The sequence below is a fragment of the Oncorhynchus clarkii genome, chromosome 6, assembly GCF_045791955.1.
Source record: "Oncorhynchus clarkii lewisi isolate Uvic-CL-2024 chromosome 6, UVic_Ocla_1.0, whole genome shotgun sequence".
Classification (NCBI taxonomy): Eukaryota; Metazoa; Chordata; class Actinopteri; order Salmoniformes; family Salmonidae; genus Oncorhynchus; species Oncorhynchus clarkii.
In genome coordinates this window covers 44,281,594-44,295,016 of record NC_092152.1, presented here as the reverse complement: position 1 = coordinate 44,295,016, position 13,423 = coordinate 44,281,594, and the positions used below count along the sequence as shown (strand labels likewise).

At 42.0% G+C, this 13,423-nt stretch overlaps 1 protein-coding gene across 2 annotated transcripts in view; it reads left to right on the top strand.

Annotated features, from left to right (window-relative positions):
• Nucleotides 1–13,423, top strand: part of LOC139412099 (nitric oxide synthase 1 (neuronal)) — a 61,470-nt gene that overhangs the window by 25,100 nt on the left and 22,947 nt on the right. For both annotated transcript variants that reach the window (XM_071158893.1, XM_071158892.1), the window contains exons 8-10: nucleotides 4,169–4,310; nucleotides 4,604–4,743; nucleotides 5,892–6,066. In XM_071158893.1, the coding sequence (XP_071014994.1) occupies nucleotides 4,169–4,310; nucleotides 4,604–4,743; nucleotides 5,892–6,066 (457 nt within the window). The remainder of the gene's footprint in view (nucleotides 1–4,168; nucleotides 4,311–4,603; nucleotides 4,744–5,891; nucleotides 6,067–13,423) is intronic.

The window sequence follows — 13,423 nt, the reverse complement described above, 5'->3', positions numbered from 1 at the left end:
TCTCGGACCAAAACACACTGCCGCCCAGATTTGCATTACAAAGGAGGGCATAAACTGGGTCAAGATGCAAGCAGAGTAAGTAAACCTTTATGTAGTAAAATAAAGGTTAAATAAATGAAAGACCTACAACACCAACAGTATATCTAAAAATATATTTTCTACATGTAGGTCTCCTGATTTTAAACCTGATCGAACTTGTTTAGCATCAACTGAAAACATTCATCTGTAACTCCCCAAAGCCTACAGCCCTTTTTGATTCTGTCTGGCATGCCTTTCCAAATCAAATTTAATATTTTTTATATAACTTAAATAGGTTGTCTCCGCCTGACTCTCCTCTTATTTTAGTTAAAGGCCGTGCTTATTTGAGACCAAAACTAGCGATCAATTGTAGAGTCGTGACTTTTTATAATCACTTATACAGTATTTTAAAATTTTCACGATCAAAAAGAATGTTGGTACTTATTTTGATCCAAAGCCATGAATGAGTGAGTCACTCAGCTTTATTTAGGTGCCAAGGCTATACGACTGCACCATCAACTTGATTATTTAGCAAACACCACTTGCTGCTTATATTCAGTCAACACATATATTTTAAGAATATCATGGAATATAATTGAACATGTTAGTTTCTCTTAGAATAAAAACATTAGCTTACAGCTTCTTCTGACCAAGTAGAAAAAAAGTGTATTTATTTCCGGTGTGCGTGCAGGACAGAGGAATAGCAATTCTTACACTATTGTTCTTTATTCAATCCCCTTCATCCATCATTCAGTTAAAACCTCTTGATACTCCCCATCCCGGATCCGGGAGCGTACTCCCAGATAGCCAAAGTTCATTTTTTCCCAAAATATTATTTTTGTAGGCGAAATAGCTCCGTTTGTTCTTCACCTTTGGCTGAGAAATCGCCCGGAAATTGCAGTCACGAAAACGGCGAAAAATATTCCAATTTAGATCCATAATATCGACAGAAACATGGCAAACGTTGTTTATAATCAATCCTCAATTAGTTTTTCTAATATCTATTCGATAATATATCCGTCGGGACAATTCGTTTTTCAGTAGGACCGGTTGGAGTAATGGCTACCTCTGTATTTTACGCGAGAATCTCTCTCGGAGCCACCATGTGACCACTTACGCAATGTGACCGCCTACGGCTATTCTTCAACATAAATGCGTGAAACTACGTCACAATGCTGTAGACACCTTGGGGAATACGTAGAAAGCGTAAGCTCGTTGATGGCACATTCACAGCTCAATAGGGACTCATTGGAACGCAGCGCTTACAAACCTGGGGCACTTCTGGATTGGATTTTTCTCAGGCTTTCGCCTGCAACATCAGTTCTGTTATACTCACAGACAATATCTTTACAGTTTTGGAAATGTTAGAGTGTTTTCTATCCAAAGTTTATTATATGCATATTCTAGCATTTTTTCCTGACAAAATATCCCGTTTAAAACGGGAACTTTTTTTCCAAAAATGAAAATACTGCCCCTAGAGTCGCAACAATTGAAATTCAATTTTGAAGTCGTGCACAATTATCAGTTTCTATTTGGTTTATCGCCCGTCATTTAGCGCCTTGGGGCCCAAAAGCACAATCAGTGCTCTAACTCCCCTTTGCTCCAGACCACAGCAATGAAGCAGTGATGCATGGTAATGTACTAAACCACAGATTACCTCTTAAGTGCCGTGGCATAATCTCAAAACTTTTAATTGCGTAACCACTGTAGGTTTCCTGATGCTATAATATGAGGTCCTAAACCGAGCATCAAAGTGCATCCTTGTAGCTCTGTGGACTAATATAGTAAAATTGTTTGTCTTGGGGTTAGTTGAGCCAATGGCCACTGTCGTGATTTGACATTAACATTCATCTGAAGACTTATCTAATTACCTAAATATGTTTAATTGTTACCGAATTTTAAATTAATCATGTAACAATTAACTCATTAGGATCTGGGGCATCATGAGAGCAGTTCTATAAAGAGTTACCATCTCCCAAATTAAACTCTTTCAAGATCTTTACCTATCACATCTAACAGTCAACTTATTAATCATAACCTTGTATCATATCATCATTCTGAACAGTTGTAACCTCCTTGCATCTGCAAAAACCTTAACCTTATGATTCAGTACTACACAAATTGGTAGAATTTTTTATTTACTAGCTAATTAAATGGTAACACAGAATAAACATACACACTTAATACGTTAAAAAGAGCGGGACAGAGACACTTAACCTTGGCTTTTGCCTGCAATATCAGTTCTGTTATACTTACAGACAATATTTTTACAGTTTTGGAAACTTTAGAGTGTTTCCTATCCTAAGCTGTCTGTCTATCCTAATGTCTATCCTAATTATATGCATATTATATTATATGCATATTCTATTTTCTGGTCCTGAAAAATAGGTTGTTTACTTTGGGAACGTTATTTTTCCAAAAATAAAAAAGCGCCCCCTAGTTCCAAGAGGTTATTAACAAAAGGCTAAGCTGTGTTTCGCTATATTCCACTTGTGATTTCATGAATATGAATATTTTCTAGTGAGATTATTTGATCGTTGGCTATGCTATTTAGCGTAGTTGATGACAATTATCCCGGATCCGGGATGGGTGGTTCCAAGAGTTAATCCCAACTATTCCTTTCCTTTGGGGACGTGAGCTGTTAATCCTGTTACATTTGTCAGTTTTATGCATAGTATTTTTGCTATGTGCCATGCATATGAACTCTAGATTGTGCATTTTTATTGTTATAGAGCAGAGTAGTAGTGCCCTGTGTATACAAATGTAAAACAAATAGGGGTGTGGCACCCCTTAAGGTTCTTAAGAGAGCAGCCAAGGAAGTGAGAGAAGGGGAAGAAGTCCAATCTAGCTGCAGCAAGGGATATTAAAAAGACTGAATGACACTGAAGAGCTACATTGACAAAAAAGAAAATGAACACCTGTTCGAAAGAGAGGCTATGCTAGAGTAGCAGAGCCAGAGGCACATGTCTATTGACATGGAGTCTGAGCTTGCTAAGCATATCAATAATCTCAGACCAGTTTCATGGGTTTTAGTAGCCTCAAATGCAGAGAACTTGCCTATGTATTGGCACATGGAAACATCCCTGTCCCAGACAACCGGTGAATAAATGGAAGGCTAAGTGATATTGAACTGGGATATCTATATCAGAATGTAGGCATACATTTATGATATACCACAGCCCAATTCCATGAATTAAACTTTGACCTACCATCACCCACTATCACAGGACACTATCACTCACTTACCCCAAGGCGGTTCAACTTACCCTGTTCCTATGCTCAACTTAGCCCGTAAGTTGTGCCAAGAGACCGCTTTTTTATGGACAAGCTATGTTTTCAAAACACATGTTTTACATTAATTATGATTATTTTCAGGGATACAAGACATCCTGAAATATGTAGTTATCTTTCTTAGAAAGAATGATGATTTCCCTTGACGTAGTGGTGCTGAATGTAAAAATGTCTCAACATACCCCACTCTCCCCTACTGTATGTGTCTGACTCATCACTGCACTGAGTTAGTCACATCACATTCCCAAAGACTGCTGATGCTGTACATCAAATAATACTTAGCCACTGTAAGCATGTAACAGAAGCCTGATGGCATATCAGTTTGCTCTTAAGCCTCTGTCAGGTTTGTGTACGGCATAAGAACAAATGAAGGAGTTGGCTGAAGCACAAACTGATCTGCAGCCAGGCTGCTTCTGCTTAGATTCAGACCCCAAAACAATTTGAGTTTTATATAGTCAATTCTCCTCTCATTCTTTGGGCTTGTATTGACTATAGAGGACACTAGTTTCTCCTCTGTAAGGCAAGCATAGAGATTGGTGCCCAGAGATATTTGGGTCCTTTGGGACGAAGACTTACAACCAGATTAGTAGAATCAACCCTTTTGCCCAGTCATGGCATTAGCTTAACCCAACAGGATAGGTTCAGTAGTGGGGGGCTAAAGGTAACTGAGCTTTGGCCCTGTCAGACTTCCTAGCCTGCCTTACCCACGACCTCCTAAATTAAACTGCCCTAAATCATTAGATGCTATGTGGTTGGGTAGACATTCATTTGTTATATTGCTAATCTACAGATACTGTCTTTAAACTCTCGTCATTAAACTTTCTCTCTCTCTGGGGGCTGGTGGGTTATTTCTATCCAGATCTGCCATTACCATATTTCCTCAGAGGACAGATGGCAAGCGCGACTTTCGGGTATGGAACACACAGCTGATTCGCTATGCCGGTTACAAGCAGCCCGATGGTCAGATTCTGGGAGACCCAGCCAACGTGGAATTCACTGAGGTAGAGTAAAAAGACACTGGTCACTGTTATTCAAAGTGAATTATTGTTCGTAACAGCATGGAATATGTGTCCCTCGTGGGATTTGAATCCTCAAACTTTGCCTTGTCAGGTTCAACCCACTGAACCACTTACAGTAGATCACAAAACCTGAGTGTGTTCAATGTCTTTATATAGCATGCCTCCGAGCAAGGCCAAAGCTCTGACTAAAACTGGAGTGGAAACCACCAAACAGGAGTTACACATCTACTTTAGTGAGTCCACGTAAAATGTTTATTAAATGTTTTGGTTACTAGATCTGCATCCAGCAGGGCTGGAAGGCTCCCAAGGGTCGATTCGACGTGCTGCCCCTCCTGCTACAATCCAATGGGAATGACCCAGAGCTGTTTGAGATCCCTCAAGACCTTATTCTGGAGGTGCAGATCACCCATCCCAAGTGAGTTAGACCACACACACACACACACACATACACGTCCAAGTTTCATAACAGTGATACAGGAACAGAGGCTAGGTTGGAGTGTGTTCCAATTGTCACGCTAACATACCACTAACATACCACACAGACACACACTCGCAATGTCACCAGTCTTCAGGCACAGGGGGAGTTTCATCCCCTGCACATGGCATCCTCTATCAAACAAGCTCCCAGAACGGTCCTTCGCCACCCCCCATCTCCCCCTGCATCAGTTTAGTTGGCCTCAACTCTGTTGCCATGAAGCTGTGATGGCTCTCTGCTACGGCGTAGACTGTCCCCCATGGGCAACTCCGAGCCTGTGTAGCACCAGGTAGATGGATGTAGGGCCAGTAATTTCAGAAGTGATTGCAGGTGTTTTTGCTGTGAGAATGTGATAATGTTAGTTTTGGCTGCGCTCCTGTACTTCTTGGCTGTATATCTATTAACTACAGTGTAGGAGCAAATTGCCTTGTAGAACAATACACTCCACATCACAGTAGGCAGATATCTAGCATCTCTTGGAGAAATCCTTCATTTCTTTGTACATGCATACAGTATTTTCTTTCCCTTGACGTGCTATACAAACTTTCAATATCAGAATGTAAGCTTTGTCACTAATCTCTTCCCACGGCTTTTTGCAGTTTGTTGTCATGAATCTTGTCCTGGAGGCAGAACAGAGTGATTTCCGCTTAGATAGGCCAACTGCAAAGTCAAAATGGGCTATATTGTAAAAACGTAGCAGTGTGGTTTAAAGTCAGATTTTATGACTGGCTGTGCCAACTACTGGCTGCTTTGCAGAGCTGCCTCCAGAACAAGATCCATGCTAATATGTCGGCTTTTCACCAAGATAAGAATGTGCACTTTTACATCGATTCAGAATGTAAAATGTTCAACTCTTAGCAGTTTAGAATTGTTGAGATGGAAACACCTTGAGTTGAACAACAGGAGCCAAGTCAGCTTCAATTAAAGCTGTATATAACATGTACCCTTAAACATCCTCTACATACCTTGAAAACTAACCTATTTATTTGAATCAATTAGTCAAGATATGTCACATTCACCATCACTCCTCCAAAGCTTGACTGTTCATTTGAACGTATCTCTTTGTCTTTCTATGCTTGTGCATACAGGTATGATTGGTTCAAGGACTTGAATCTGAAGTGGTACAGCCTACCTGCTGTATCTAGCATGCTGCTAGAGGTGGGGGGGCTGGAATTCACCGCCTGTCCGTTCAGTGGCTGGTACATGGGTACAGAGATCGGAGTCAGGGACTTCTGTGACAGCTCTCGCTACAACATCTTGGAGGTATTATGATCATTTTCTAAAGCATTTCTAAACATTTATAAGCATCCCTTTGGTGGCTGGTACATTGGCACCGAGATTGGTGTCAGGGACTTTAACAGCTCTCTGGTTAAATGCCACTATTCTGACATTCTAATGAGACCATGAGGTATTACAGTGTTGCATATGTTATGCGTGGGGTTTGGAAGGGAATTCGCAAGAGTTGTGAGTGGACTTTTTACTATACGATTTACTATGATAGAAGTAAATCTAGTAAATCTATGTTTTACTGTAATCTGTTAAGGCTTTTAAATAAATGTTATGATACGTCTTCAATACTTACCAGTGTGGCGGATTAATCTGATACCATGACAGCATACATGCAGCGCTAACATTCATCACTTATTACTCTCAATATTCATGCAATAGGTTTCCATAACACATCAAAATATACCAAACAATATACCAAACATTAAGAACACCTGCTCTTTCAATGACAAACTGACCAGCTGAAAGCTATGATCCCTTATGGATGTCACTTGTTAAATCTTCTTCAATCAGTGTAGATGAAGGGGAGAAGACTGGTTAAAGAAGGATTTTTTAAACCGTGAGACATGGATTGTGTATGTGTGCCATTCAGAGGGTGAATGGTCGAGACAAAATATTTGAGTGCCTTTGAATGGGGTATGGTGGTAGGTGCCATGCGCACCAGTTTATGTCAAGAACTGCAACGCTGCTGGGTTTTTCATGGTCCAGAGTTTCCCGTCTGTATCAAGAATAGTCCACCACCCAAAGAACATGCAGCCAACTTGACACAACTGTGGGAAGCATTGGCGTCAACATGGGCCAGCATCCCTGTGGAACACTTTAGACACCTTGTAGAGTCTATGCCCTGAATAATTGAGTCTGTTCTGAGGGCGAGGGGGGGGTGTATAATATTTGGTATACTCGGTGTTTAATTATTTTATTTGTTTTATATCAAAATGGATAGTTTTCTTGGAAGCAGCAAGTCTTCACTCTATTGTTGGTCCGACGATATCTTGTTTTTTCACAAACAGTATGCTGCAGCACGGTGACTAGAGCATGTCAATCTTAGAGGCTGTAGATATAATACGTGGATAAAATATGTACCGGTCTGGTTGTGCTGTTGGTATTCAGCCAACGTATTAGCATAACCATTATAATGGCGGTTATATTTTGTTTTCAGTTCCCAGGCGTAGAGTAACTTGAGCTGTTCTCAGTCATTTCCCCTCGTCTCATGTTCCCATCTCAAACCCCATGCACTCCCTTCTGCTAAATGCAGGTTTACCCATATACAGAATTATGATATTGTGAGCTACTATACTTCTAAAAGGTTTTTTTATTTTTATTTTAATGTCTCCATTTTTAGAACATTTCTCCATTTCTAGAATGTAAAATTATGTCTTTAGGGTATTCGGGCTAATTGTGAAATGTGATTTGATACTGACTGCAACCACTTACCCGTCATTCAGGATAGCCTAATCACAACCTGCTTACATGAGGGATAACATTGTCTTGTCTTCTATGTACTGTATTTGATTGTCCATGTTCTATGTAGCTTTACAAACAACAGGACTTACCTGTCACAGGTTTTTCACACCAGTTTACTTGAAGGATAATGTTGAATGCTTATCTTCAATGTAACAGTGAATACGATAGCATTTTGTGAACAGCGATAAGAAGAGTAAAATGTCACCCTAATTGAAATCTCACTTATCCTGTTTGTGCCTTCTGGCAGATAAGGCAGAGACATGATCTCTCCGCTTCTGATGGTCTAAAGCCTGTTTGGCAGTATGGCCCCAACTTAGCTTCAGTTCTTTCAATTATCTGTCACCGTGGGGATGAACCAGAATTTTTCAAAGTACCTCAAATAACCAATCATACACGTCTGTTTGAGACGGACTGGTCGATTTGCGAATGAGGGAGCCCCTAACCTCATACTAATGAGCCACTCGCCTGCCCTCTGGTCATTTTCACCTCTCTTCCTCACAGAACAGTTATACTTAGCTCTCTTCAGCACGGCTCGATGGGTTTTCCTGTAACTTTTCAGTGCCGTTAAGGTTACACTGCCGAGTGCAGGGTTATCTTTATCGTTGGGTGACTTCACCAAAAGGAACAGTTTTGCTTCAGGTAAGAATTTGCTTCACTGCTTTTATTCCTTCATCTCCTGTTGTAGGAGATCACACTGCTAGCTGCTGAGACTTGGATAGCTTAGCTGCAAGGCTTAGCTAACCTGGCTAGCTCTCGGCAAGGCTAGCTATCCTACCGACTAGCTTATCTACCTGGAAGGGTAGAATTACTAGTTTGCTCGGACGTTTTGTTAAACCCTCCACCGGCGTTGAGTAGACTGTCCATCCTAGCATCACTGCTTATTGGTCGAGAGCCACTCTTTTGTTTGTAAGAGCAATAGCTTCCTTTGGATAACTTTGTGCTAACTAGCTATACTAGCAGCCCATGTGGTGATCGCCAGCTATGTTCACATTGTTTATAGGATTAGCTTATCCTGATAGCACTGTGCTAACTAGCTAGGCTTCTAGCCCAAGTGGCAAACGCTAGTCTCTTTTCCCTTTGTTCTCGGATTAGCTGTTTCTTGGAACCATGGAACCTGCTAGCTCTGCCCAGTGGGTACCGAGCAAGGCCCCTGTACCAGCACAATCTTGTCAATGCAGGGTGACCATTTTAGGTAAGGACACACTCCCTGTATGTCGTCTGCCTGGGTGTCTAACACGCGGAAGCAGTGTTCAGTGTCATGCATCCATTGTGTGTATTTTTTGCTGTGAACACCCTCTGCCGTAGAGTGCACAGAGTAGCCCAATGTTCGTCCCACTCTTAACTCAAGCGACGAGACTGCCTCGCACACCCATCCCTCATGGGCTGGCATCATGATGGCTACCCCAAGGAACTTCACCGACTTTTCCAGGGCTTGGCCCCAGGAGAAGGTGGGTGGGGGGGGGGCTCTTCATCGACTAGGATAATAGCGTCCTCCTCCAGACAGCAGCGAAGGACGAGGGGCAAGCCGCTCTTCTGCCTATAGCGGAGCATCAATGGCATACAGCAAACTCCTCACAGCTATCCCCTGCTTGCCTTGGGAAGCCAAATGCAATTGATATAAACTTTTAACAGGCACGGTCCAAACCAGACTTGTGTGTTTTTAGGCCACCTTTACTCCACACACAGAGACGCATACACTGCTCTCCCAAGCCCTACATTTGGCAAATCTGACCATAACTATCCTCCTGCTTACAAGCAAAAACTAAAGCAGGAAGTACCAGTGACTCGCTCAATACGGAAGTGGTCCGACGATGCAGATGCTACACTACTGTTTTTCTAGCACAGACTGGAATATGTTCCGTTCATCCAATGGCATTGAGGAGTATACCACCTCAGTCACCGGCTTCATCAATAAGTGCATTGAGGACGTTGTCCCCACAGTGACCATACGTACATGTCCCAACCAGAAGCCATTGATTACAGGCAACATCCTCGCCAAGCTAAAAAGCTAGAGCTGCCTCTTACAAGGAGCAGGACACTAATCTGGACACATAATAAATCCTGCTATACCCTCAGATGAACCATCAAACAGGCAAAGTGTCAATATTGGACTAAGATTGAATCCGACTACACCGGCTCTTCAGTTCGTCAGATGTGGGCTTGCAAACTATTACGGACTACAAAGGGAAACCCAGACGTGATTTTCCCAGTGACGCGAGCCTACCAGCAGAGCTAAATGACTTTTATGTTCGCTTCGAGGCAAGAAACACTGAAGCATGCATGAGAGCTGTTCCGGATGACTGTGATCACACTCTCCATAGCCGGTGTGAGCAAGACCTTTAAACGGGTCAACATTCACAAGACAGAGGGGCCAGACGGATTGCCAGGGCGTGTACTCCGAGCATGCGCAGACCAACTGGCAAGTGTCTTCACTGACATTTTCAACCTCTCCCTGACTAAGTCTGTAATACCAACATGTTTCAAGCAGACCACCAGTCCCTATACCCAAGAACACTAAGGTAACCTGCCCAAATGACTACCAACCCGTAGCACTCACGTCGGTAGCCATGAAGTGCTTTGAAAGACTGGTTATGGCTCACAGCACCATCCTCCCGGAAATCCTAGGGCCACTCCAATTCACATACCGCCCCAACAGATCCACAGATGACGCAATCTCAATCGCACTCCATACTGCCCTTTCCCACCTGGACAAAAGGAACACGTATGTGAGAATGCTGTTCATTGACTACAGCTCAGCGTTCAACAGCATAGTGCCCACAAACTCATCACTAAGCTAATGACCCTGGGACTAAACACCTCCCTCTGCAACAGGATCCTGGATTTGGTAAGGGTAGGCAACAACCTATCTGCCACGCTGATCTTTTTTTATTTATTTATTTCACCTTTATTTAACCAGGTAGGCTAGTTGAGAACAAGTTCTCATTTGCAACTGCGACCTGGCCAAGATAAGGCATAGCAGTGTGAACAGACAACACAGAGTTACACATGGAGTAAACAATTAACAAGTCAATAACACAGTAGAAAAAAGGGGAGTCTATATATACATTGTGTGCAAAAGGCATGAGAAGGTAGGCAAATAATTACAATTATGCAGATCAACACTGGTTCCCCTCAGGGGTGTGGGCTTAGTCCCCTCCTGTACTCCCTGTTCACCCTTGACTGCTTGGCCAAGCATGACTCCAACACCGTCAGTTTGCTGATGACACAACAGTGGTAGGCCTGATCACCGACAACAATGAGACCGCCTATATGGAGGAGGTAAAAGACCTGTCAGTATTGTGCCAGGCCAACAATGTCTCCCTCAATGTGAGCAAGACAAAGGATATGATCGTGGACTACAGGAAAAGGAGGGCCGAAAAGGCCCCCATTTACATCGACAGGGCTGAAGTGGAGCGGGTCGAGAGTTTCAACTTCCTTGGTGTCCACATCACCAACAAACTATCATGGTCCAAACATACCAAGACAGTCGTGAAAAGGGCATGACAACACCTTTTCCCCCCTCAGGAGAATGAAACAATTTGGCATGGGTCCCCAGATCCTCAAAGTTCTACAGCTGCAGCATCGAGAGCATCCTGACCGGTTGCATCACCGCCTGGTATGGCAATTGCTCGGTATCTGACTGTATGGCGCTACAGAGGGTAGTGCATACCGCCCAGTACATCATTGGGGATTAGCTTCCTGCCATCCAGGACCTACAGTGGTTCCTCCTTTAAAAGTTGCGAGCTTGCACCGCAGGACTTAGAGGTACCCAGCTTCATTGCTCCAGACCACCACAAGGGGTAGTTAGAGCACTCATTATGCATTTGGGTCCCAAGGTTTTTATATGACCAATCATATTGAGTGTTTCCAATGACGAATTTTGATGCGAACCTTCCTTGTGGCGTTCTTCAACAAAGGTGGCTGACAAAAAAAACATTACGGTGGAACCAGATGTAAGTTGTTATAACATCATAATGAGTCAAGCAAAACATTTACAATTGAGTGGAATATGTTAGTTAATGTAGAGACAAAAGTTTGTGCATATTCCTTTGTCATTAAGTTAATTTACGAAAATCGCTATTTAGCAAGTTCTGACATTAGCCAGCTAGCTAGTGTTAGGAGAATGCATTTGTAATTTGTGTTGTTTAATGTTTTTGGGACTCCTGAGAACCAGCAAACCAGGCTGTTATCTTGTGAAAAGGTGGATGTAAAGAATCTAGCTAGCTAAAGCATTTACTGCAAATTGAATGTACAATTGTGTAAGCTTGCCTTGCAATGCAGTTGAAGTAACATAGCTAGCTAACTATTTACTTGATTATTGTGTAGTGGAGGATACAAATAACTGTATGCCTATGGATATGTAGCTAGCTACAGTATGTAACCGTTCTGTGTATGAACCCTAAAACGTTAGGTTCTGAACTAATATTCATACCAATCTATGAACCTCAGCATCATAGTTGTTGTATCAACTTCAAGTCTGAATGGCATCAATGAAGCCTATGGATAGAGTAGAATATAATAACTTTATTGTGCCAAGGATGCAAGTCCTATGTACACATGTACTGTAGTTATTACCTCGCATGAGATTTCCACATTGTAGCCTGTACATTGAATATATTCACTGATCATGTACTCTTCCTTGGCAAATAAAGGTGTAATTCAGGTATGAATCTCTGAGACATTATTTTTCAGTCATATCAAACACCATTATTTGAATGATGCTGTGTCTGCTTGTATGTATTACAATTATACACTTCAACAGTGTTTACCGCTCCTGGGACATCAATGATTATACATGGTAACTATGCAATAGACTAGAAACATGATAGATTTGTAATTCATATATGCAGAAAAAAACTATGCATATCTAACTCCCTTCATCTGCATTAATCTGAGGACACAGGATAGTATTTCAATGAGATACTTAATTTCAACCAGTGGAGAATGTGAAACGCTTTATTGAAAGAAGTTCATTATCCAGGTGTTATAAATGCATTATAATTGTAATATTATAAATACAAGTTCATTCTGTACTTCAATGCACATATGGTGTGCATTTTAAAACGAGGAATAAAGACGAGGTGGGGAGAGAGGTAAGAACAGCAGCAGACAGCATATGATTCATGAATTACAGTGCTTCCCAAATATTCTCTCAGTTCATCACAATTGCGGTGTCTCCTAACCAGCCTTGGACCCCCAGTTGGCCCGAAGGTTACCTTAAGTGCGGGTGAGGTGGCGATGACGGGACTGGCTTCCTCTCTCACATCAAAACATACCTGCAGACGAGAGAGCATGATTAAGCCTTTTTTTATTTATTCTAACACAGTCAGTCATCTTAAATCAGGAGGTGAAATGCAAAACTAACCTAGGATCATTAACTCTGGGACTACTACATCTCTGTCTATATTTCAATGTATAGCATCTCTTTAATAATACTTCCTTTTGACCCGACCAAGTGACATCTCACCTATGATCATGCTGTGCCCTCTGTCAGCCAGTTCAGATGTGGGAGGGGTTCACCAAAACAGCTGATATAACCTAGAGGGTTTAGGGAGAAGGGGAGAGGGATGAACATGTACAACAAGACAGGCAGAGATGGAGAAAAAGAACACAGGACAGTTTAATTACCTCTGGTTGTGGACACGTTTGCCAGCAATAAAGCTTCCACGGCCTGTTTCTCGGAGAGTGAACATCTGTCAATATCTACATTTTCGACCCCTTGGTCAGCTCACTCTCTGAAAGTAAAGAAAACAGAGATATGAAAACAATAACTGAGATATGACCGTTCAATCTAAAGCAGCAGATGTCATTTTTAGGATACGTCAATACAGCCCAGTGCTGCTTACCTGAGATGCCATCTTCGTAGGTG